The sequence below is a fragment of the Pipistrellus kuhlii genome, unplaced genomic scaffold (assembly GCF_014108245.1).
Source record: "Pipistrellus kuhlii isolate mPipKuh1 unplaced genomic scaffold, mPipKuh1.p scaffold_m20_p_22, whole genome shotgun sequence".
NCBI lineage: Eukaryota > Metazoa > Chordata > Mammalia > Chiroptera > Vespertilionidae > Pipistrellus > Pipistrellus kuhlii.
In genome coordinates this window covers 3,453,700-3,479,036 of record NW_023425521.1, presented here as the reverse complement: position 1 = coordinate 3,479,036, position 25,337 = coordinate 3,453,700, and the positions used below count along the sequence as shown (strand labels likewise).

General features: G+C 57.6%; 1 protein-coding gene across 7 annotated transcripts in view; it reads right to left on the bottom strand.

The window, feature by feature from the left end:
* Nucleotides 1-2,181: 2,181 nt before the first annotated feature.
* ARHGAP27 (Rho GTPase activating protein 27) overlaps nucleotides 2,182-25,337 on the bottom strand; it is a 31,473-nt gene continuing 8,317 nt past the window's right edge. For 2 of the 7 annotated variants that reach the window (XM_045586169.1, XM_036451064.2), the window contains 15 exons: nucleotides 8,599-9,042; nucleotides 8,096-8,278; nucleotides 7,787-7,864; nucleotides 7,628-7,711; nucleotides 7,207-7,274; nucleotides 6,677-6,767; nucleotides 6,095-6,226; nucleotides 5,709-5,807; nucleotides 4,386-4,491; nucleotides 4,103-4,228; nucleotides 3,923-4,021; nucleotides 3,590-3,667; nucleotides 3,359-3,493; nucleotides 3,135-3,240; nucleotides 2,182-2,477 (listed from right to left, as the gene is read on the bottom strand). In XM_045586169.1, coding sequence (XP_045442125.1) covers nucleotides 2,300-2,477; nucleotides 3,135-3,240; nucleotides 3,359-3,493; nucleotides 3,590-3,667; nucleotides 3,923-4,021; nucleotides 4,103-4,228; nucleotides 4,386-4,491; nucleotides 5,709-5,807; nucleotides 6,095-6,226; nucleotides 6,677-6,767; nucleotides 7,207-7,274; nucleotides 7,628-7,711; nucleotides 7,787-7,864; nucleotides 8,096-8,278; nucleotides 8,599-9,042 — 2,007 coding nt within the window. In that variant the 3' untranslated portion in view covers nucleotides 2,182-2,299. Of the gene's footprint in view, nucleotides 2,478-3,134; nucleotides 3,241-3,358; nucleotides 3,494-3,589; nucleotides 3,668-3,922; nucleotides 4,022-4,102; nucleotides 4,229-4,385; nucleotides 4,492-5,708; nucleotides 5,808-6,094; nucleotides 6,227-6,676; nucleotides 6,768-7,206; nucleotides 7,275-7,627; nucleotides 7,712-7,786; nucleotides 7,865-8,095; nucleotides 8,279-8,598; nucleotides 9,043-14,003; nucleotides 14,134-25,337 lie in introns of those variants that run through there. The other 5 variants (XM_045586170.1, XM_045586171.1, XM_036451058.2 and 2 more) reach the window with 5 other exon arrangements.

Here is a 25,337-nt window from a genome sequence, read left to right as displayed (position 1 = left end):
CCCGGCTAACCATGATGCTTTTAGATTTTGTTCTCGCCATAAGCCTTCCTGCCTCTGAGCCTCGGCCTATGCTGTTCCCTCTGACTATATACTCTTCCCTTGATTCCTCTTCCTTCTCCCCGGGAGACAGTCTCAGGCCAGTGACACCGCTGCAGAGGACAAGGGCCTTTCTATAAATGTATTAACCAAGTCACCAGGTGTTTCATATGTCACGTTCCACACCTTACACCTGGATGAGGGGTCCCTGCCCTGGACCCCTCTATTCTGGACCTTCCCTGTGCTTCTCCCCACAGGATGGGGAATCTGGGGGCTCTCTCCGAGCCTAGGCCCTTTCCTTTAGGACCACACCCCTGATACACGGGACCCCAAAATCCCCTGCCCAAAAGGCCCCAGGCCCATTCCCTCAAGGGTGGACCGTGTGGGGTGGCCATGGGGAAGCAGGTTGCAGGGGGATGGCAGTTTGCACTCATGGACTGGAGTGTCCACATGTGTGCACATGACCTTCCCCTTGGGGCAGGATGGATGGGAAGATACAGGGGGCAGGCTGAGAGCAAGTTTACATCAGAACCTGGCCTTCTGCCCTAACTGATTTGGCTCAGTGGATAGAGCGTCGGCCTGTGGACTGAAGGGTCCCGGGTTTGATTCTGGTCAGGGGCATGTACCTTGGTTGCGGGCACATCCCCAGTGGGGAGTGTGCGGGAGGCAGCCGATCGATGATTCTCTCTCATCGATGTTTCTAATTCTCTATCCCTCTCCCTTCCTCTCTGTAAAAAAATCAATTAAAAAAAAAAGGCCTTCCAGGTCAGTATGAAAGCACATTTGCCGAAGTAGGAGAACAAAACACATTTTATTGAACAGTTGTTAGCTTGATGTGTAAGTTTACAGTATTTCGGCGGGTGTGGCCTCCACCTGTACTCTTGCCCCAGCCCCGCTGGCATTAGGGGTGGGCTGGGGGCAGCCTCACCCACCGGACCATACGCTCCACCAGGGAGGCAACGGGCAGCACCCCTGCTCCAGGGCACAGGGCCTGGCACAGAGGAGCAGGTAATAAATATTGGCTGTGAGAGACAAACAGGACACTCCAAGTAAAACGCTTGGCATGGTGCAAATGTCAATAAATATTAGCTATTATTGCTTGTTGAGTGAGTGAGCGGGCGGGTGGGGCCGGGAGGGAAGACCCATAAACGGATGCGGTTTGTGCATGAGGGAAGGGGGCCACTGACCCCAGCGTCCACACTTCCTCTGTGGAGGTCACACCCCCTTCCCTCCGGCCCGCAGGCCTCGCCCAGCTGTGTGGCCAGGCAGCCACCAGGGCGGCGTACTTGACAGCCAGGCGCAGAGAGGGGCTGGGGGCTCCTGCCAGTGCCACTTGCCCTCCCCGAAGGGAAGATCAGCGGGCAGGTTCCCTCTTCACCTTCAGGGACCTCCCCAGGCCCAGCCAGAACCCGCCCAGCTTCATTGTTTTTGTTTGTTTGTTTGCCTTAGTTTACCCATAAGTCCATGCTGTGGTTAGGGGGCAGCTGAAAGGATTGGTTTTACCCAACCAGGAGGTTGTGCTTTGATATACGGGGAGCTTATCAGCCACTGGACCCTGAACCAAGTCTCTCTGCCCCGGCAAGCCTCCGTTTTCTCATCTGCGAGGCGGGACTGCGTGTGCAAACGGTGCGTGGCAGGTGGCGGGTGCCGGGCACACGTTTGCCCAATGGGCAGAACCTAAGCGGGCCAAGGAGGGCAGAACCCCGGACCCGCAGACAAGAAAGCAGGTGAGAACTGTCCACAGCCAGCCAGGGGGAGGCTGGGCAGAGCTCCTTCCTGCGCCTGAGGGAAGGCAGGCCCGGCTGCCCACGCTGGAGGCCCGCCTGGGCCAGGCCCGCCCGGGCAGCAGGGACGTGGTTTCTGATGGGCATGTGCCAGCCCACAGGGTCTCTGTTGAGGCCTCAAGCCTGAAGCAGCCAGGAAGCCCCTTTCTCCACACAAGGGCCCGGGGCCACCCCAGAAAACAACCCTCACCACCGCCCCCCCCTCCCCCACACTACCTTCTCATGTGCACGCCGGCGCACACACAGTAGGTGGCGCTGCAATCAAGCACAGAACCCAACGAACCCCAAACCAGGACAGGCGAGGGGGAGATCACATTCTGTGAGTTACCCTCCAGGGGTCGCCAGACCCTCCGAGCGGAGGGGCGCCGAATGCCCAGCGGCCCGCGGGCCGGGGGAAGCGGAGGGTCTGAGGTCCAGTCCAGCCGCCACGTGGCAGGACGCGCGTGGCCGCTCCGGGGCAGGTCCTCGGCGGCGGGAGGTCAGTGCGGCGGGAAGATGTCCGCGCACTGCTGCAGGATGAGCTCCACCACCTGGTTCTGGAACACCATGGTCATGGGCATGCTGGCCTCCTCCGTCTCCGGCCGCAGCAGCGTGGGCCCGAACACGATGGCCACGCTCTGCACGGACATGCGGTTCTGCTCGCCGAACTCGATCACCCTGCGGCGGGGGGGATGGGAGAAGGGGGATCAGGGCCCAGAGACGGGAGGGTGTTGCGAAGGTGACCAGATCGCACCGCTTTTGGCGGGGCAGTCCTGATTTTTAACAATTTTTCCCACGTCCCGTGGCGTTTTAAAAAAGTCCTGATTTTTGGAAAGAATCTTTCCAATCTTTCCAAAAATCGGGACTTCTTCTTCTTCTTCTTTTTTTTAATGACCTTGTTTTATTTTATTTTTTAAAATATATTTTATTAATTTTTTTATAGAGAGGAAGAGAGAGGGATAGAGAGAAACATCGATCAGCTGCGTCTTGCACGCCCCCCTACTGGGGATGTGCCCGCAACCAAGGTACATGTTCTATGACCTGGAATCGAACCTGGGACCTTTCAGTCCGCAGGCCGGCGCTCTAGCCACTGAGCCAGCCAATCCGGGTTCAGCGACAGTCCCGATTTTTAACCATTTTCCCACGTCCCGCGGCGTTTTTAAAAAGCCCTGATGGTTTGGGGGAAAATCGGGACTTTTTTAAAACGCCGCGGGACGTGGGAAAAATGATTGAAAATCGAGACTGTCCCGCCAAAAGCGGGGCGATCTGGTCACCTTACGGGGGTCCCCGCCCCCCGCCCCACCCCCCCCCGCCCGCGCGGGCCCGCTCACCCACCGGCACAGGTGCTGGAAGAGCAGCCGCATGGTGTCGTGGTTGGGCGCGGGCAGCGTGTGCACCAGGCTGCGCACCAGGCGGCTGCGCTGGGCCGGGTCCTGCAGCTCTGGCGGCGGGAAGGGCAGGGCGGGCTCGGCGAGGGGGCCGGAGTGATCGAACCCCCTCCCGGCCTGTGGGGGTCCTGCCCAGGCAGACCAGCCGCCCCCACCCCCCGCCGCACTCACTGATGGCCGCGATGAACTTGGGGAAGTGCGAGAAGGGGAAGAGGGGCTCGGGCAGCTCGCGGAAGAAGAGCTTCAGGGCGCCGGTGATCACGTGCACGTCCTCCCAGCGCCCGTCGTCCAGGTCCAGGCGCTCGTCTGCGGCCGGGAGGGAGGAGGAGGAGGAGGAGGAGGTGAGCGCCCCTCCGTGCCCGGCCTCCCTCCGGGCTCGGGGCGGGGCTGCGGGTGCCTCACCGTGGTCCACCTTGTAGCGCAGCTTCTGGATGGTGGCCAGGTTCCCGCTGATGCGGTACAGCCCGTCGATGTCCAGCCCTGGGGGAGGAGAAGGGAGAGGCGGCGCGGAGCCCGGGGTTTGCGGGGCGGTACTAAAGCCCCTGCTGCGGTTCTGGTTCCGTCCAAGGAGCTCCGGGTCCGGTTCTCTCCACCCTGCGCCCACCCACGGGCCTCCCGCATGGGGTCCTGTTGGAGGTGGCCAGGCGCCCTGCACGCGCCCTCCACCCCGGCCCGCCCCGCCCCCCGCCCGGCCCCCGCCCCCTCCTCCCCGGCCCCCGCAGGCCCCGCACGTACCGCGGGCCTCCACGGCGCGGATGCACTGCTGCACGAAGCGCGGCACCGGGCTCCGCTCGCGCTCGCACAGCGCGGCCAGCGCGCAGCCGAACACCTGGTCTGGGGGACAGGCCGGTCAGCGCCGCCGCCCCCGCGCCCCCGCCCTCCGGGGCCTCCGCCCGCCCTCCGGGGCCCCGGTACCTTTGATGTAGCCCTTCTCCCGCAGCGTCTGCAGCGTGGGCCGCTTGAGCAGGAACTTGCGGAGCTTCTGCCGGACCCTGCTCAGGTCGCTCTCCGGGACCCCGGGGCTCAGGACAGGCGCGGCTGCTGCAGGCAATGCAAGGGCGGGTCAGTCGGTGGCGCCCGGGTGGCCCAGCAGGGCCCATCCGGGTCACCACCCGCTCCAAAAGATTCTCTTCACCTCACCCCACCCTCCACCCCTCCATTCCCTCCACCCCCTCCACCCCTCCATCCCCGCGCACACCTGCTCCAGGCCGCGCCTCCTCCTCCCACCAGCTTCCCAGGCGCTCTCTGGACCCGCAGTCCACGCTGCTGTTCTCGCTCACCTCCTCCGGGGGCAGGGCTGCAGGCTACAACCGCACAGAACAGCTTCAGAGGCAGACCCCCGACCCCACAGAATTCACCCTTCCCTTCACCAGGATAGTTCCCCTCATCTCCACCTGGAAGCTCAGAACATTCCCCTTCCTGAGCTGCATGAAGCTCGTTTGGTGCTGGGAGGCAGTCCTCCTGTTCTGCCCTATACCATGTCCCAGCTCCTGCCGCCCCGCCCCGCTTTCCATGTTTTTCTCAGCAACTCTGTACGCTCCACTAGGTCAGGATTTCCTCCGTGTGTGGCTCCCCGTTCTAGCTGGGGCCTGAGCCAACAGCCACACCAGAATCACCTCCCTGGATCTGGATTCCTGCCTCTAGTAATACAGCCAAATGCCGCACCCAGTGTCGAGTCCTAAGGAACTTCAGAAAGCCCCGGGTTCTTTCCAGGTGAATCGCTGTGGGGGACAGGGAGGAGGGGGGCGCTGGGCGGGGGGGAGGGGGGCGGGGGGAGACACACGACACACGACACATGACGGGACTCTCCCATCTCTACTTATGCAACTGATATTTTGAATCTAAAAAATGGTAGACTCTTTAATTCAACCCTTAAAAATTTTGCCCTAGCCGACTTGACTCAGTGGATAGAGCGACGGCGTGTACACTGAAAGGTCCCAGATTCGGTTCCGGTCAAGGGCATATGCCTGGGTTTCAGCCTCAATCCCCAGTGGGGAGCATGCAGGAGGCAGCCAATCAATGATTCTCTCTCATCATTGATATCTCTCTCTCCCTCCCTCTCTCTCCCTCTCTCTCTCTCTCTCTCTCTCTCTCTCTCTCTCTGATCTCTCTCTCATTCATCTCTCTCTCTCTCTCTCTCTCTCTCTCTCTCTCTCTCTCTCTCTCTCCCCCTCCTTCCCTCCCTTCCTCCCTCCCCCTTCCTCTCTGAAATCAATAAAAAAAATAAATGATCTCCATTCCAGCCTGAGGCTATTTCTCGGATGTTCTTTTCGTTCTGTGCCACTTAAGATGGGACAGTCTTCTGGGATGTGCCTCCACCCCACACTGAAGAATCCTCCTGCAGGGCCAGCCTCAGAGGCTGGTTCCTCAGCAGCCCTCTTGGGGGGGGCGGGCACTACCCACTGGGACCATGGAGCTCCCAGTGTCTGAGCAGAGGACCCCACCCACAGTGGGCGCAGCGCCCTGCCTAATGTCTGGCCACCCCCTCCCTACGGTCCTGGAGGCCCCAGGCTCTGCCTACCAGCTCCTGGATGGCCTGGGCGATGGCCTTGTGCCAGGTGCTGATGATGGCCTCCGAGTCGTGCTGGATCAGGTACTCTGAGCCGTCGTGGCTCCGCAGCTGCAGAGACACAAGTCGTGACAGAGTTTTGTCCCCCAGAGACCCCGCCTACTTCTCATCACCGTCCAAGGCCAAGGACTGGGGAGCCCAGCTCCTGGAGAGGACACCGCCGAGTCCATGATGCCAGAAGTACTGCGGATGGACCCCTCAGGTGGGGGCAACTGGAGCTTTGAGCTCTGAGAATTCCAGACCCAACTCCCCCCAGATCCTCCTACTTGGGACTTGCCTAGTTTGTGTCCCGAGCCATCAGCAAGCCCCCTTTCTTTCTCTGCACCCCCGCGACTCACCTCCAGCACGTTCTTCCTGCTGGATTTGTCTTTGGGGGCCCAGGCAAGAGAGGCCCCGTCCAGCTCCACCGTGTACTCGGGGACAGAGAGCTTAGAAGGCTGCTGCCTCTGTGGGAGCGGGAAGGAGAGAGCCTTCAGCGTGGACAGGCCTGCCACCGGCCCAGCCTCCAGCTCGCCGGGCCGCCTCGGCTCCAGTGACGGGATGGGGCCACAGCTCTGGGAGGAGGGGGCCAAGGGCTTCTGGAACCCAGGGATCCTGGAACTTCTTAACCACAGAACCTGAGGGCTGCTGGGTCCTCTGCTGCCTGCCCTCCCGGGAGAGGAAAGGAGAGAAGTGTGCAGCCCCCATCCCTGCAAACAGGGCACCTCGTCCCCAGCTGCCTGCCCAGGAGGCTGGAGCGGCCGGCCCCGAGGACAGCTCCCCATGCCCAGCGGCCGCAGGTGCTTGTCCCGGGGTAAATCTGCCGTTGTCTTTGCCAAAGACCTAGCTCATAGGACATGTACGTTCCGCTGTCTCAGAACTGGCCTTGGACAAGACACGTCAGGGAAAGGCCCCCAGGAGTCAGGCGGCCCGGGCCTCACCAGGCCAACTGCAGCTGAGGTCTTCGAGTCCTTGTAGAACGTCAGGATGCCGCCCTCCAGAACGGTCCAGGAGGTACCCCAGTGCTTCTTCCTGGGGGGATGGGGAAGCGGGGGGGGCAGAGCTTGGACTTGGCCCTGGGCTGAGGCTCCTTCCCACCCCCGCGAGCAGGACACAGAGCTTAAGAACACAGCTTGGGGCCCGGCCAGAGCGTCAACCTCGGAACCAGGAGGCCATGGTTCGACTCCTTGGCAGGGCACATGCTCGATCCCCAGTGGGGGGCATGCAGGAGGCTGTGATCAATGATTCTCTCTTCTCTCCCTTCTTCCCTCCCTCCCCCCTCCTCTCTGAAATCAATAAAAATATATATTTTTTAAAAGATCACAGCTTGGGGACACCCAACTGTGAGAGGTGGGCTCCCTTTGTCTCTCCGTGCCTCGTGTCCTCACAGGGCCTCTGGTAAAGTTGCTACGAGGACTCTCAGGCCTGGCCCAGGGGACGTGCTCAGTGAGCGTGGGCAGAGGGCTCTCACCGGACCCGCTTTCCCTTGTCCACTGTCTTGGTGCGATGGAGCACGCCCGCCTTGTCCAGGGTCTTGACCTTAGAGAAAGGAGGGGAAGGAGGAGGCCGTTAGGGATGGGAGCCTTGGTGGGCCCAGGCTAGCCTCCCTCTCGGCCAGCAATGCTCCACAGGCTGGGCCTGGACCTCTCCTGAGCCCTCTTTGCTGCTCTCACAGCAGCAGCAGCAGCAGCAGCAGCAATAGAGACTTCCTCCCAGCTCCCAACCTCACCCACTTCTGGGCTGGGAGGACCCAGATCTAGGCTCATCCAGCCCAGGCTAGTGCTGGGGCTTATGGGAGAGACATGCCTGGCCCCATTCCAGGCCCCAGACCTCCAGAACTCCCTTATTTCTTCTGTGGGGTCCTTCCAGGGCCTACATGCCCCTTCCCTTACCTTCTCCTCCGGAGGGCTGGCCTCGGCTGGGGTCTCACTGTCTGGGCTGGGCTTGAGGATGCTCCGAGGGGCAGGAATTGGGATCTGGGGAGGGAGAAAGACGCTGACATATACAAACCCTCCCTCTCTCCTTCGGACTCTCCCTCCCCAGTCGGTTACCTGGGGCAGATCCCACCGAACAGAGTCGTCTTTGGGGTTGTAGAAGTAGGGCTTCCCGTGGTCCTCCAGCTTCACCCACTGTGAAGGGGAGAGGGAGGGTCAGGGCTGCCAGTAGCCTCAAGAGAGAAAAGGTTTCCTCGAACCAGAGCCCAACTCAGGCCCAAGGAGTCTGGAGGGACAGGTGCAGGTGACAGTATCCCAGGCTGGCGCGGAGCCAGAGCAGGAGCTGAAGTTCAGTGTTAAGGGAGTTACTAGCGAGGAAAGGCTGGAGGCGTGTCCCGAGGCTCCTGGGCCCACCTGTCACCCTACCTGCTCTTGGGTAAACTGGTTGGTGCAGAGTGTCTGCCCTTCCGGGTCCACGTGGCATGACCAGCCGGGAGGCATGACAAAAGGAGAGGCGGGGCCGGGCTCGCTGAGGGAGCTCGAAGAGCAGTAGTCCTTCTCGGGGTAACTGGTCAGTACCTCAGGGTAGTCCGTCTCAGGGGTGGGAGGCTGCAGGGAGGAAAAGACTGGGTCAGAGGCCCCTCAGGGCCAGCCCACCCACCATTGGCCAGGCCTGCCCCTCATCCCAAATTCTCAGGGGTGTAGGGAGGAGGAGCGATCAGAGGCCTGGGAGCCAGCCCCGCCCACCCAGCTCAGGCCCCGCCCCTCACCCAAGTTCCCAGGATTGTGGGGAGGAGGAGGGGGTCAGAGGCCTGGGAGCCAGCCCCGCCCACCCAGCCCAGGCCCCGCCCCTCACCCGTTCCCAGGATTGTGGGGAGGAGGAGGGGTCAGAGGCCGGCCCCGCCCACCCGCCCAGGCCCCGCCCTCACCCGCTGGTCCTTGGGGCCGCCGGGGCTCAGGCCTGGCTGCATCCTCAGCGCGTCCTCGTCCTCGTGGTCCCCGGGCTCCTCGGACTCCTCCTCCCACACCGTGTCGCCCGTCACCGGGTTGTAGAAGAACACCCTGCGGCTCTCCTCATCCCAGTACTGGCCCCACTCGGTCTCCAGGCTCTCGTGGCTGCCCACGGAGGACAGCGAGTTGGCGGGGCTGGCGGCGCCCTCCGCGGCCTCGCAGGGCGGCTCCCAGGTGGTGACGCCGGTGTCCGGGTTGTAGTAGTAGGGCCGCCCGGTGTCGGCGTCCGTGTGCGTCTCCCACACCTGGCCGGGCCGGCGGGCCGCGGCGGCCGCGGGGGCAGGGGCCGGCGGCGGCGGCCTCTCGATGTTCGCGTACACGGGCTCCGGGGCCTCGTCCACGGGCTCCGGGGCCTCGTCCACCTGCGCGAGGAGGAGGGGACGGGTCAGCGGCGGCCACACTTGCCCCCCGGGCCCCTCCCTGCCTCAGTGTCCCCGGCTGTGGAATATCTGCCGTGCCGCTCTGGAAATGGCAGCGAAGAGAGAATGAGGAAACGCTCTTGAAAGTGCTCTGTGACGTAGGAAGTGCCCCAGCTAAGGTGGGGCGATGCCATGAATTATTTATTAATGAAATATTGATAACCGAATTCTCCCAGCTGTGCCCTCACAGAGGAGAACCAAAGGTTGGGCAGGAACAGAGGAGTGGCCTGGGACCCGCCCCTTCCCTGTCCCTTTCAGGTCCCACGGGACCATTCGACATCCTACATCCCGCCCTTCCTCCGGGCCGGAACCAGTTCTGCCTCTGGATTTGGGACTAGAATCCCCTGGCTGTGAGGTTTGTAGGCCTCTGTCTCCACTCCAGATACGGAAAGCACAGAGGACAGCCAGATGGGAGGGGAAAAGGGACTGCCCTAGCCCGTTTGGCTCAGTGGATAGAGCATCAGCCTGTCTGCCAAAGGATGTTGGGTTCGATTCCAGTCAAGGGCGTGTACCTCAGTTGCAGGCTCCGCCCTGGCACAGGCCCTGGTCAGGGCTCATGTAGGAGGCAACCAATCCATGTGTTACTTTCACATCAATACTTCAGTCTTCCCCCTCCCACTCTCCCTAAAAACCAATGGAAAAATGTCCTCGGGTGAGGATTAACAACAAACAAAAGAAAAGGAAGAGGAGGGGCAGAGAAAGGCGAATCCCTCCCACCCCCAAAGGAAAGTGAGGTGGGCTAGAGCCGTGATTGGCAAACTTCGTCTTGGGAGCCGAGGTTTGCCGCTCGGTTGACTAGTAAGTTTGCCGACCACTGCGTAAGGCACATGTGTCAAACACAAGGCCCGCGGGCCAAATCCGTCCCGCCAGGCCTCGCAATGTGGCCCGCACCGCGCTGTCATCACTGCACTCCGCTGCGTTTCCATCACAATGACAGTTTATGACTGTTCAGTAAACCATTCGGCCCGCGATTTAGGCTGGATTTTAGATTTTGGCCCCTTCTCTGATTGAGTTCGACACCCCTAGCGTAAGGCATTACCCTTACCCAGAAGTTTTGACTTCAGGTTAAAGACATTAGTACATTATTAAAATGTTTAAGTGTTTTTCCCTAAGGCAGTGATCGGCAAACTCAATCGTCAACAGAGCAGCGCAAACTGCAGCTCGCAAGCCGCATGTGGCTCGAGAGCCGCAGTTTGCCGACCACTGACTAGAGGATTCAGTCACACGGAAGACAAGCCTGGCAGGGCAAAGTCTAAGCCTTTCACAGGCCACCAGAGGCAGCCCGTCACCTGCCAGCACCTTATTTCCTGCCACTCCTTGCTCCTGAGCTTGAACTTTAAGCTCCTGAAGCACCGCCCCCACCCTCTCTGCTGTGCCTCCCACAGGCCTCAGCTCACGCACAGCCGGCCCAGCCCCTCCGCACCCTTTTCACCCGGCTGACTCCCAGTCCCTTAGGACTCAGCTCAGGTGTCAGGTTCAAGGCCTTTCCCAGGAGTTCCCCTGTGCCCACCACGGCCTGGCACTCTCAGCCCATCGGAGGGGTAGATAGCGACTCTCTGAAACCCAGGCAGCAGAATAGCATCGGAGATGAATACTGTTTTCTAAGAACACAAAATGCTACCAGGGAAAGATTTCAAGATGAAAAACTTAGCACAATTCCAATATTGTGCTTTTAGAAACAGAGGTGTAATTACAGGGGTTGGATTTGTTTTGTTTACTTTTTTTTTCTTTACGCTTCTAATCCTCACCCAAGGATATGTTTAGAAAGAGGAAGGGGGTGGGGGGAGAGAAACATGATATGAGTGAGAACCATTTACTGGTCAAACCAGCGATGACGCTCCAATCAACTGAGCCACCTGGCCAGGGCCAATACACTTAAAATTTATTTCTTAATATGTATTTTTTATTTTAGAGATGAAGAGAGAGAGAGAGAGAGAGAGAGAGGAACATCAATGATAAGAGAGAATCATTTCTTGGCTGCCTCCTGCACGCCCCCAACTGGGGATTGAGCCTGCAATTCGGGCGTGTGCCCTGACTGGGAATTGAACTGTGACCTCCTGGCTCATGGGTCGATGCTCAACCACTGAGCCACATCCTCCAGGCTAACCCCCCCCCCTTTTTTTTTTTAAGTCATAGAAGTTTCTCTGTTGCTGTGAGACCTTCACTAAGCTGTAAACTCCTCAAGAGGGGAAGCATGCCCTGCTCATGGTGGCCTCTCCCTCAGCCTCAGGTGCCTACCCAAATACTCATCTGTCCAACAGAGCTTCCTACCCTGCACCAGGCGTGGCTTTCGGCACTAGGAATGCAGCAGTGAAGCAGTGGACACAAGCCCCTGCCCTGCAGCCTGCACTCGGGGGAAGCAGGCGATATAAAAGGCACAGCATGTCAGTGATGACGCCTGCTAACAGAAGGACAAAACCACTGCCAAAGAAGGGGGTGAGGTGGCTGCACTCAGGGTGGCAGGTCCCGGGCGTGGAGGGGGCAGGGAGAGTGGGGTGCAGCAGTCCATCCCTCCTTGCCCTCCCCCACCAGCTCCTACGTGGTGAGACCACCCTCCACCCCACTTCTCTTTTCTCTCCACTCACAACAGCCCTTTGTGGCATCTTGTATTGCAGCCACACCGGCCCCAAACACAGAGGCACTCTCCTACCTCCGTACCTGTGCTCCAGCCATGCCCTCCGCCTGGAACTCCCTGCTCTTTCCCTGCCCGCCCACCTCAGGCTCCTCCACCGAGCTCCGCTCACAGGCCTCACTGGCGAGGCTTTCTCTGTCCGGAGAAAAGCCTGACCTGCCGTCACCCTGCTCTGTGGGGGCCTGGTGCACGCTGCCTTGGTGGTCGGTTTGTGGTCCACCCGTCGACCTCCCTTCTCTGCCCCTAAAGGCATGAGTTTCTTTCTTTTGTATTTTTTTTTAATTTCTTTATTGATTAAGGTATCACATACTTGTCCTCAATCTCCCATTCCAATCCCCTACTCCCCCCCTACTCATTCCCCCACCCCCCTATTGTCCTCGACCACTGGTTAGGCTCATATGTGTGCACACAAGTCCTTTGGTTGATCTCTCCCTTTTATCCCCACCCTCCCTCTGAGGTCCAACAGTCTGACCCCTGGCTCCTGATCTCTGGGTCTGTTCTTGTTCTTCCGTCTATGTTGTTCACCACTTCCCCAAGGTGAGTGAGATCATGTCCTACTGGGAATATACTTATAAGAATCAAACATGAGACGAGCAATCATCGTTATGCGGAAAGGCATATGAATCAGTCTGTCGTGAGCTTCTTAAAAGCAAGACTCGGGCTGTCACTGACACGGTCACCCCGGCACCAGGATCCACCCAGAGCACTTCCTACGTGAGCACACAGGCCGTGTCCATACCAGGCTCCGGCAACAAGCACACACCTGACACTGCGGGAGAGAGCGGGGTGAGCCCTGAGCGAGGACTCCCTGAAAACCACGGTCCAAGCAAAGGAACAGGAGACTCCTTGGGATGACAGGACAGAGGCAGCAGCGGAAGATGAACTGCCAGACACACCTGCTGTGCACCCCAGCTAACCCCCCGACGGGGGCTGGAATAAGGTGACCAGACTGTTTTAAAACGCCGCGGGACGCCGGACAAATTGTTAAAAAGCGGGACGTCTGGTCACCTTAGAGACGCATGGGCAGTGGACCCGCCAAGGAAGCAGCCAGGCTCTTTGGGGCAGGGATCTCCGCCTGGCCGGGCTGCTGGCCTTGGCTCCGAGTCCACGGGGAGCCTCGGGCGGGCTGAGCGGATGGGGATCTTGTACCAGGAACACTCCCAGCAGGTACAGAGGAGGCCTGGGCGGCACCAGTGTGGGCCTCCAGCATGACCGGGCTGTCATGAGGAAGAGAAGATGCAGACTCACACTGTGGGGCTCCACGCTGCAGATCGGAGGTTAAACGAGGGCAAGACAGTGTCCCTTTGAAGGGGGCACCTTCTCTGGATGGGGGCTGCCCCAGGAGGCCGTGAGGGGCCTTCACTGGAGTGAGCAAGCAGCCCCCCCTCTGCCCCCCGCCCCTGTAGAGATGTGGCATTCCTGTGAGGAAGCTGGACTGCAGCAGCCCTGAGGCCCCTTCAAACTCTAGAACCGTGGTCGGCAAACTGCGGCTCGCGAGCCACATGCGGCTCTCTGGCCCCTTGAGGGTGTCTCTCCCACAAAACACCACGGCCTGGGCGAGTCTATGTTGAAGAAGTGGCGCTAGAAGTTTAAGTTTAGAAAATGTGGTTCTCGAAAGAAATTTCAATCGTTGTGCTGTTGATGTTTGGCTCTGTTGACGAATGAGTTTGCCGACCACTGCTCTAGAACTCTACTGAGCCCCCAGGGCTAAGACGGGGGTACTCTCCTTTCCTGGCAGAGCCTCAGCCTGGATCAGGCCAGCTCCTGGGGGCCAGTCCCTCCATGCCCCCTGGCCTTCCAGGGGAGCTCGCCAGGGTTAGAGCCGGGCCTGCCACCCCCACCCCCACCCCTACCCCCTAGAGGCCCAGACAAGACCAGATGCAGCCTGTCTAGGGCACCAAGGCTCTCAGGGGCCCCAGTCACCCCAGAGACACGGGGACACCTAGCGGGAAAGGGGAAGTGTCCTCCCACCTCAGGCGAGCTGAGAGGGCCCCGTTCTCACCAGTCAGAGCTCCCAGCCCCCAGCTCCTCTGGTCTTCACTTCCCACCCACAAGCAGGGAGCGGGCCTGCCTCTCTTCCCCCCGCCGATCGCCACCTCCCAGCCCCTCTCGGACGGGCAAGGCCTCGGAGAAGGAAAGAGGAAAGAAGGGAGGATTCCCAGCCCCCTGAGACTCCCTGCTCGGAACCCCAGCTCTCCCAGGTCCTGAGAGGGCCGGGCCCCTCGCCTCCCGATCGGAGGCCGAGCTCAGCCCCGATGCCAACCTCCCCTACCTGCACCCGGAGGGCCCGGCTCTGCCTCCGCGCCAGTTTGGCAATCACGTCCACCATCCTGTCCCCTCTGAGCTGCCGGGATGGAGCCCTGGGAAGCGTTGGGGGAGGAGCCCCGGGGCACAACCCCGGGCTGGCACAGGGCGACAGGGAAACAAGAAGTTGCCTTGAGATGGGGGGAGGCTGAGCCTCCAGCCCATTTCCTGTCAGGGCGGCGGAAGTGCTGCATGAGGCGGGCGGCTGAGGCCCGGGGTGTGTGTGTGTGTGTGTGTGTGTGTGTGTGTGTGTGTATGGGGGGGAGAGGGGAAGAATGGAGAGATTTGTATGTGGCCAGGGATGCCTCACTCAGCTCTGATTACTGATGAGTCTGACTCCTAGGCCCAGAGCAGCCACTGGGCAGCTCCACAGGGGACGCACGGGGGCCATGGATGGGGGAGGGGGAGCTTCACAGACGGGGACCGGCCTGGGGGCCGCTGGGTGTTGGGGCCTGAGCTGGCACGGACAGGACAACGAGGGACCACCCACTCCCTCAAGCCCCTGGAGGGGGTGGTGGGAAGAGGAAGTGCGGGCGGGTGGGTGTCTCAGAGAGGAAGGGGTTGGTTGGGCAGATGCGGTATCAGAAGAAACCGGCCGCTGGATGGGTTTCTAGCCGCCTGGAGGGCAGGAAGGATTCTGACCACACCACCACCTACCCGCCTGACCGCCGTGGTCTGCCTGCTGGAGGCATGTGCCACCCCCGCCGCCGTGTGTCCACAGATGTAAACAGGCATGCCTGGGCCCCACCCCCTCCCCAAGCCCCGGGGACAGGGGACGGAACCCTCCAGAACCCTCGCCGAGGCGCTTCTCCTGGCCCGTCCGCCCTGGACCCTCTCATGCGCAGCGGACACAGCGCGTCCCCAGTGAGAAGCAGCAGCCCCTCCTCCCAGCCCGTGGGGACCACATGTTTTCACTCATCCCCTCAGGGTGCTTCCTCCCCAACCCCAAGTGCCAGGCAGCACCCTCCCCCCCCACCCCCTGCCCGCCTGACGGCTGTCCCATAGGAGCTGTTCAGTCCCAGTTTGGACTCTGACCCCCACCCTCCCACCCTGGATCCCAGACTTCCTCTCTCTCTCTCTCTCTCTTAAAATAATATATTTTATTGTGTTGTGTTTTGTTTTACAGAGAGGAAGGCAGAAGGATAGAGAGCTAGAAACATCGATAAGAGAGAAACATCATCAGCTGCCTCCTCCACACCCCCCACTGGGGATGTGCCCATAATCAAGGTACATGCCCTTGACCGGAATCGAACCTGGACCCTTCAGTCTGCAGGCCGACGCTCTATCCACTGAGCCAGACCGGTTAGGGCTCTTCCCATCTCTTCTTTTTCCATTTCGGTCATCTTCCTGCCCCCAGGCCTGGCTCTCCCTTCTCCCAAGTTCCCCAGCCCCTCCTCCCCTGCACCCACAATGGGCTCGGCGCAGAGACACCCAAGGAAGCCAGGCATGGGTGGATCTGGGCGCTCGGACAGGTGGGGAACCATATCCAGAGCAAGGCTGGGATGTATGCTCGACTCTACCCCAAAAGCTCCCGGGCGGTCTCTGGTACCCCCCGCTCAGAGCCCCAGAAGTAGTCTGATCCTTTCCCGAGAGCCTGAAGCCCTCACATGCGTCACACACATGACACACTACAGTACCCCACCCCGAGGGCCAGGGCACACACACACACACACACACACTCACACACAGGACAGGTCAACAAGAGTTATGGAGCCACGCCCCGGAGAGGGAAACAGCTGTGAATTCCAGAGCAGCCAGAAACTCTGAGGCACCGGGCGGGGCTGGGGCGGGGAGGGAGAGGGGGAGGAGGGCAGGGGTGGGAGCCCGAAGGTGGACTTGGGCAGCAGGGTGTCCATGTGGCAGGACCCTGGAGTGACCGGACGGGGACCTGTGCCGCTTTCCCACGGAGCGGGCCCTGCCTGCAGGCCGGTCTCCCGGCCGCGCCCGGCCCCACACCACAGCCAGTGCCAAACCCACAAGCTCCGGCTGCTCTTGACGGAGCTCGGCTCCTCAGGCCTCTCCGCCCCCAGCGAGAAAAGGCGACGACCACAGGTTCCCCAGGGGGGTCCTCTTTCCTCAGACACACCCTCACGTCTTGAGAGGCGCGTGGCGGGGGAGGGGACAGAACATCTCTCCGGCCCTCTGCTCACCCTCTCCAAAGCCCTCCCAGGACGGCTGGGGCAACTAGAGCAGGTGCAACCAGAAAATCCCATCAGGCCTCTGGGGCTGGAGGCAAAAGAAATACCCACAAACCCTCGGCTGGGGGGGTGGCGGTGGGGGGAGCCAGGGCCTCCTCTGCTGAGCCTGTGCTGTTGCTCCGTGTCCTCTGGGCCGAGCGCCGAGCCGAGGGAGCGTGAGAACGGATGGTGACCTTCCCCCGGAAAGCTAGGCCGAGGGCACAGACGGGTCCCTCCCCGGAGCGCACCTGCTCCAGAACAGAGTATCCGCCCACTCCACCTCCGAGCAGGGGGGAGGCTGGGCCTCCCGCGGGATCCGGGTCCTCCAGCCCCAGAACCCCAGGGCGTCCACGCAAGCCCGGAGTCTGATGTCACCCGTCCGGGAGGGGCCCGGGCCGAGCATGTTGTGCCAGGGCCCGGGGGCTCGGCGGACCCTTATCCCTCGCAGGCAGCGCGAGATTCCAAACACACTGGCCGGAGGTGCGGCTTTCCTCCTGGTCTGGGCAGGAGCGCCATTCCATTCGAAGGAAAGAGGAGTGCAGTCCAGACACCTGTGTTCTCTGCCGCGGCTTCTCTCGGGACAGCCTCCTGAACCTCTGGTCCACCATGTCTTTCTTTTCTCTATGATTGTTAATCCTCACCCGAGGGTGATTTTCCCATTGATTTTTAGGGAGAGTAGAAGGGAGGAGGAGAGGCAGAGAGAGGGAAACACATTGATGTGAGAGGCACATCGATGGTTGCCTCCCGCACACACCCCTACAGGGGCCCTCAATCGGGCCTCGGTTTCTTTCTGTCATTCTCTCCCGCTCACAGGGCTGGCTTCTGAGTTCCCACACCCCCCGGGACATGGGAAAAAAAGAGCAGGGCTCTGATCCCACTTCTGCTTTTCTGGCTTTGGGTTTTGATTGCGCGCCCTTGGCTCGGAGCCTCTGGGGTGCCTGCCCAGCCTGCTCCTGGGGTGGAGCCCCTCACGCTCACAGCCCCCGGCTCTGAGGAAGGCTGGGAGCTCTCTGGCTGCTAAGCGAGGAGGAGTCCCCCATGGTTTGTCAAGGAAGTTGTCAAGCAAAGGCTGTGGCTGTGTCTGTCTCAGGGGGTGGAAAGATGGGGTGGTGGTCACCTGCCCACCACCGCAGACGTATCTGAGCCTGTACCCACCGTTCCTTCTCCCTCCCCGAATGGGGAGCGCAGGGTCCTACTGTCCCACCAACCCAACGCCCAGCCAACCTCACTGCCTCACCTCAAATCTCCAACCCTTCCACCTTTGTCTCTTTGGCATTTCAGCAAATTCAAGGTCTCTCCATCTTTTTTTATTGATTTTTTTTTTTTTAGAGAGGGAGGAAGAAAGAGGGATAGAGAGATAGAAACATTGATGGGAGAGAAACATCATCATTCGGCTGCCTCCTGCACAGGATTGGGCTCAAAGCCCTGGGCATATGCCCTGACTGGGAATCGAACCCGGGGCCTCTCGGTTCGATTCCCAGTCATCTAAACCAGCTGGGCAAGGTCTCTCCATCTTGAAAAGAGAAAGAATGCCTTTGGACCCAACTTTCGCTTCCTCTTTTTCAAAGCCAACTTCTTGAAGTGGTGTGTGTGCCCCACTGTCTCGCCGTCTGCTCACTAACACCCAGCCCACTGCCCAGGCCTCCCACAACTTCCTTGAGGACAAATCTGGTCCTTGTCTGGCCTGACTCTCCCTGGAACTCAGTCCTCACAATCCTCTCCCTCCCGTACGGCCCCGGACACGGCCCCTCTGTCAGCTTTCTCTTCCTCTCTCTGCTACTTCTCAGCTCTTGGGCCCACACTCGTCTTCCTCTGCCATCTCCTCGGTGCTTTGGTGTCTCATCTTTGCTTCTCACTCCACTGCCCTGGGGAAGCGCGACTGACCTCATCAGGTTAACAGCTCACAACTGCGTCCGCAGGTTCAGCAACCCAACCTGGATGTCCACGACCCACTGAAGAGCTGCCTGCCTCAGCCTGAGTGCGTCTCCACCCGCCTGGAGCGCCCCATCTCGGCATCACGTCTGTTGCTCAGACAGAGATCTGGAATCATCCTTGATTCCTGCTTCCCCTGGATGATCTGTCCCTGAGCCCGGGTGACCTGGCCTGCCTAAGCCGCTCAGACCTACCGCCCTGAGGTAACACAAAGGGCAGAGGAACAGGGGGCACTGCGACAGGGAAGCCAACATTCCAGCTTAAAATAGACCTTCTGCAGGGCAACCGGTCTGGCCTCTTTCACAGGTCCCTGTCAGGGCAGAAGGGAAGTTGGGGGTTGTCAAGAGAGACGTATGAGACAATCAAATGCAAGGGATGGCCCTTGCCTGGACCCTGGTTCAAACCAACTGGCTGGGAGGGACTTGCTTTGGCTAAGGGGGGGACACTTAGCGATGGCCTGGATCTTAAACAGCAATTGTTACATCTAGGTAATATGTACAGATGTATATCATTTTAATATTCTTTTTGCTCTTTTGTACGTTTGAAAATTTTCTGAATAAAAAGTAAGGGGGAAAAAAGAAAACCTTAAATTATTTTTTTAACTCTTCCACACCCTAAGTGTTACTACAAGGTATTCATTATTTTTTATCTGGAGACAGACCGGCCCTTCCAGTTCTCCCTTCCTCCAATCTTAACACAGACAAAGGGATTTCTGTCCCTTTAAGATGCAGCTCTGGGGCCCACGGGCTCTGGGAACACGGCAGCTTAAACACACCTTGTTTCTCCCCTTCTCCAACTGCTACGCTCTATGCCCGAGCCAAGCAGGGGCTGGGGCAGCTGGGTGGGCCGGCCTGGCTAGCACAGGTCAGAGTGTCTAAGATAGGGGTGTCGAACTCAATCAGAGAAGGGGCCAAAATCTAAAATCCAGCCTAAATCGTGGGCCGAATGGTTTACTGAACAGTCATAAACTGTCATTGTGATGGAAACGCAGCGGAGTGCAGTGATGACAGCACGGTGCGGGCCACATTGCAAGGCCTAGTGGGACGGATTTGGCCCGCGGGCCTTGTGTTTGACACATGTGGTCTAAGACCTGGGAAACTCCATGTGACTGGACTCCCCCCCCCCCCCCCCCCCAAAGACTTTAGGGTGAAGGCAGAGTAAACCCTTGTACCAGACCTCCAGGAGCTGGTGGGGAGCCAAGCAGGTGGGCTAAACACTCTTTGCCCTTGCCCAGCCCGTGTGGCTCAGTGGTGGAGCGTCGACCTATAATATGAACCAGGAGGTCACGGTTTGATTCCCAGTCAGGGCACATGCCCAGATTGTGGGCTCGATTCCCAATGTGGGGCGTTGCAGGAGGCAGCCTATCAAGGATTCTCTCTCATCAATGATGTTTTTATCTCTCTCTCCCTCTCCCTTCCTCTCTGAAATCAATAAAAATATAGGTAAGAAACAAACAAAAAAAGTCCCCACTCTCTGCCCTTAAGGCTGGGAGCACGGAGGAGGTGGTATCTTGGACTGCAGGGGCCGGCAGAACCCTCACTCCTAGAGACCACCACCTGTCGGAAACCAGCTACTGTCCCCACGGGCAGAGAGGTGTGGACAAGGAACCGGGAAGGCTGCTTAACCTTGTGAGCTCTGAAAGGTCAGAGCCAATCACTCACTGTCCAGTTGAGACAACGGTAGCTAAAGCAACTTCCACCTGTCAATCTTATGTAAATCTTTGCTGATTGGCTATCACTGGAATTGCCTGCCTCTATGGTTGGATCCCAAACCTTAATAAAAGGGGTAGGAAGGCCAGAGCAGGGCATAGTCCCCTCTTGGGCCCCCATTTCCCAAATTAATACTTTTCTGGTCTCTTTCATTGGTGTGCGGCCTCCTTCAGAACCTGAACCCGAACCCTGAACCACGCAACTGCCCCTTCTCCTCTTTAGGCCCCTCGCCAGCAAACACACATAAAATCCACTCCTCCAACAGTCCAGAGGCTGGAGAAAAGGGACAAACAAGACCACCACGCCAGCCTCTGCCCCAAGACCCCATCAGGCTGGGGCCCGGGATGTGCTAGAGATGCCTCACCAAACGTGGTGGGAAGAGGAACGTGTTGACCAGAGGTGATGGGGCAATGGGATGGCTAAACAGAAAAAATAATTACAGGTGGGTCTGCATTTCACTCAGTATTACCCACCCCCACTGCCAAAGGATCAAAGATTCAGATTTGATAAGTGAAACCATAAAAATACTCGGAGGGAAACATGAGCAAAATTCTATATTTTAAAAAGGCCTATGTGACCTGGCCGGTATTCTTAGCAGTTAGAGCGTTGTCCTGTGCACCAAATGGTCAAGGGTTCGATTCCTGGTCAAGGGCATATACCTGGGTTGCAGGTTCAATCCCCAGCCTGGGTCAGAAAGCAACCAAGCAATGTGTCTCTCTCCTCCTTCCCTCTCCCTCCCGTCCACTCTCTCTAAAAATCATCAGGGGAAATATCCTCAGGTGAGGATTAACAGGAACAAAAACAGGCCTTCACAATAAAATAAGCGATTTACATATTTCTTATCTAAATGTATTTTGAGAAAACTAGTGTTGCTAAAAACACCACTGGCAAAGTAGAGAGGCAAACTTGGAGGGTTGATTACAACTCATGTCAGAGATGAAGGGCTGTTTTCCCTAATATAGAAAAACTTCCTCAAAATCAATAAGAAAAAGACCAAGAACTCGAGAGAAAAACGGGCAAAAGATATGAGCAGATCATTTGCAGGAAACAACAACGACCCTTAAATATATGAAAATGCATATTCAAGCTACCTTAAGACAATATTTTAGAGCATTGCTCGTAATAGGCAAAGATTGGACACAAGCCAAGTGCTCATCAGCAGTGGGCCTGCTAAACGAATTGTGATACATCCCGACAAGGAAAACCCACAAGGTTATACGGAAGGAGCGGACACTCTCTGTATACAGTCTCCAAGATAACATTGTCATACCAAAAAGGCAAGAATAAACAAGATGTAGGACCATGCGTACTGCCTACTACCTTTGTTTTTTAGTGATTTCAGAGAGGAAGGGAGAGGGAGAGACAGAAACATCAATGATGAGAGAGATATTTTTACTCTTCTTTACCACTGGGCATCAAGCCAACAAGCCAGGCACGTGCCCTTGACCGGAATTGAACCCGGGACCCTTCAGTCCACAAGCTGACTCTCTATCCATTGAGCCAAACTGGTAAGGGCTGCCTACTACCTTTGTGTAAGGCAGACAGAAAATTAAGTATGTAAGCAATTCTATATTCATACTAGTTTGTATTTGTATAAAGAAAATCTGGGCCAAAACCGGTTTGGCTCAGTAGATAGAGCATCGGCCTGAGGACTGAAGGGTCCCAGGTTCGATTCCAGTCAAGGGCATGTGCCTTGGTTGTGGGCACATCCCCAGTAGGAGGTGTGCAAGAGGCAGCTGATCGATGTTTCTCTCTCATTGATGTTTCTAACTCTCTATTCCTTCTCCCTTCCTCTCTGTAAAAAATCAATAAAAGAAAAAGAGAATCTGGGCCCAACCTGCATGGCTCAGCGGCTGAGCCTTGACCTAGGAACCAGGAAGTCATGGTTTGATTCTACCCTGTTTCCCCGAAAATAAGACAGTGTCTTATATTAATTTTTTCTCCCAAAGTTGCGCTAGGTCTTATTTTCAGGGGATGTCTTATCTTTCAATGCGCTAGGTCTTATTTTCGGAGAAACACGGTAGGTTGGGCACATGCATGGGTTGCGGGCTCGATCCCTGTGTGGGTGTGCAGGAGGCAGCTGATCAATGATTCTCTCTCATCATTGATGTTTCTATCTTTCTCTCCCTTTCCTGGGCATAGAGAGAGAATTAATAAAAGCGGTGATGTTGGAGCTGATGGAGAACAGGGAGGGGAGTGTGTGAGAGTTTTTATTGTATACTTTAAAATATTGCTTTGATTTTTAAAAACTATGTATGTATATTACTGGTTTTTTTAAAAACTGAGGTTGTCAATAAGAGAGGCTGGAAAATACAATTACAACTTGAACAAATAACAAGAACGCACAGGGAGATTCAAGTAACGCGCCAAAGGAGAAAATAAAAAGGCCCACACTAGAACAGAAACTACATCACACACTCCTGGAATCGGACTGGGCGCTCTGGAGACTCAACTCTGTGGCCTGGAAGACCAAGCCCAGATGTCTTAGGCCTCAGGACAGAAGCACAGGGAGACAGACATAAAGAGGGAAAAGGTAAGAAACTGGGAGGATCCTGCCAGGAGAATGAACGTGCAAATACAGGAAAAAGTAAAAGAAACAAGGATCATGCAACACATAGATTTCTCTAAGCGGAAAAAAGGCCCGGGTCTACAGGCTGACCGGCTTGGGTGAGTTCCAGATGGAAGTGCTGAGAACAGGAACCCCAGGGCTGCACAGTGGGTAGAACGCGCCTGGGAAAAGCAGGAGCCGCAGATGGATTGGGAAGTGTAGGCGGACAACAGATCCACAGGAGGAGGAAAGGGGAATCAATAGCAACCTGATTGGACAAAAGAAAACCGCAAGGTAAAATACACCAGAATACAATCAAGGGCAGAGCTTCAGTTGTTAAACTAAATGTGAACAGGTTGAGTTACACCATTAAAAGACAGTTAGCTTGGGTTTAAAAATATAGTCATATGATAGCTATCTATAAGAAATGTGCCTTTAAAAAATGTGGTAATGGTTGAAAATAAAAGGATATTAAAGATACCAGCAAATGCAAAAAAAGAAAAAGAGAACTGAAATAAAAAGAAAGATTGGCCACCGTATTAATTAACAGGAAGGTGGAATTTCAGGTTAATGATACAAAATAATGATACAAAGGCACAATTTGTGGTAACAGAATAGCCAAATTTGCATGCTTCCAATAACACTGTAGTTAAATATAAAAAGCAAAAACTATTAAAAATACAAGAACTCTATAGAGAAAAGTTGAATGGGAGACTTAATAAACCTCTATCAGAATTAGAATAAAGGATAAAAAATAAGTACACAAAGAAAATGCTAATTTGAATAATATAATCAATAAACTACATTTGACCCATATGAAACCTTAACTAAAAAGTATCATTAACTTGGCCGCAAAGAAATCCATAAATAAACTTAAAAGGGGGATTTCATAAATCTAAAAAAAACAACATCAACAACCAAACACAAAAACACCAGGGCTTTCCTAGTCAAAGAGGAAATAATCTAAATTAATTGGAGAATGAGTGGGAAATTTGCAAAGACCGATTCTTATTGATGAGGAGAAAAAGCCGGCCCAGTCCAGAGGGCTTCACAGGGGAGCTGGACTCCCCTCTGACATCCGTTTCCTGGCCAGGAGGTAACCCTGGGCTTCCCTCTGGGGCGGGGCCGGGAGGTGGTGGCTCCTCCAAAGTGCTCCCCGACCCAGTTCCTTATAGACGCAATCACCGCACTAGGTCATAACTATCCAATCGCTTGGCAATATTTCCTCCTGGACAGTGAGCTGCCTGGGGACCCTGCCTTACTTTCCACTGCCTCCCAGTGCACATTCACTGAATCAATGAGTACAGTGACAAACGACAGCATCATTGCCAGCACACCAGCGTGTCTCCATGCCTAACTCCCAACACACAGGAGAGCAGAATGGAGGGAAAGAAACCAAAATGCTAGCCGTCATTAGATTGACATTTCCCCCAATTAGCCAAACATTTGTGATAGGGTCTAACTATTTCTGCAGGGGGAACAGAATTTATCAGGTTGTGTGGAAGATGAAGGGTGATGCTGAGAGCACCTGGAGGCAGGCCCTTCTGGCACCTCCGCTTCCTCTCTTGGGCTCAAGACAATGCCAGCCCCCAGGACAGACGTGGAGGTCTAGACAGACGCCAGCCCCGCTCGCCTGTGAGCCTCGTGGTGGATCGAAACCACCAGATCCCTGGCCTGGCCGGAACAGAAGGGGCCTGCAGGCCTGTTGGCCAAGGCAGCAGCTCTGGAAGTCCCCTCGACACCACAATCCTTTCGCAATTTGGAAAGAGAGTCTCCGAATTTAAGCAAGAGCCCCTGTGCCTTGGTACAGCCCCACTTCCCTCCACACCAGCCAACATCGACCATCCCCTCCCTCCCCAGCCCGCTAGCGTGGAGCCCTGACCACATGCTGATCATCGGAAACCCCAGGCATGAGGATGGGTTTTCCATGCCCAGGGCCTGGCACTCGGGCCTGGCATTCAGTCCTGACATCCCGGCTCCTCCCCCTGCCGGACACAGACCCCGGAAGGGCAGAGAAAACACACCTGGAGGGAGGCCAGCTGCTGGGGCCCAAGAAGGAAGTGGGAGGACAGGTGATCCAGGGGCTGGAGGGACCAGAGCCGGGGAGGGGAGGAGGCCTAGGCTGGGGGGAGAGCCCGGGGGGCAAAGGGGCTGTCCCCGGGGTGAGAGGTGGTTCCTTTCGGCCCTGAGCTGTGGGTGGGGAGGGCTTTCCGGGTCAGGAATGTGGGAGAAGGAAGGGACAGAGCTTCCCGACAACCTGCTCTTTCACAAAAGCCATGATGCTGCAGGGATCATGGGCCAGCCCGGGGCTGCCGGTGAGTCACGAGGGCGAAAGGTCAGGTCAAGTGTGAGCAAACCAGTTGGGCCACCCAGGCCAGCTGCCCTGGCCAGAGGGCAGGGAGAGCTGCGGAGGAGGAAGTGCAGACACGGGGACTCACTGGACCCTGCTCTTGGCCCAGCGCCCTGCCCTGCTCTCACCCGCCTCCCTCTCCCCAAGTCCCCAAGGCTGCCTGGGTGCCCCCCCCCCCCCCCCCCCGTCTGCCCGAGGCCAGCTCCTTTGTTTCCATCACAGCTGCCTGGGCTGCCCTCCGAGCTTGCTCTGGGGAGTGGGTGCTGGCCTGGGGTCCCGAGAGGAGGGCAGGGCACGGGGTGGGCGTTGGCCTGGTGCAGGGGGAGACCGGCGGGAACCGGGAGGCAGGGGAGAGAGTGGGAACACTGCCCTCCGCCCCAGCGTCCAACCCAGAGTTGAAGGGTCACTCACAGTTCCCGGCAGAGGAGGGAGAAACCCGGGCCCTGGAGCTTCTTCCAGTCCAGGCCGCCTGCCTGCCTGCTCAGGTGCGGTGCCTCCCGGGCTGTTTGCATAAGAAGCCTAGAGGCCGGGGCTGTAACTCTTTCCTCCCTGTGGCCAATGCCCGGGCAGCGAGGGCGGGCCAGTC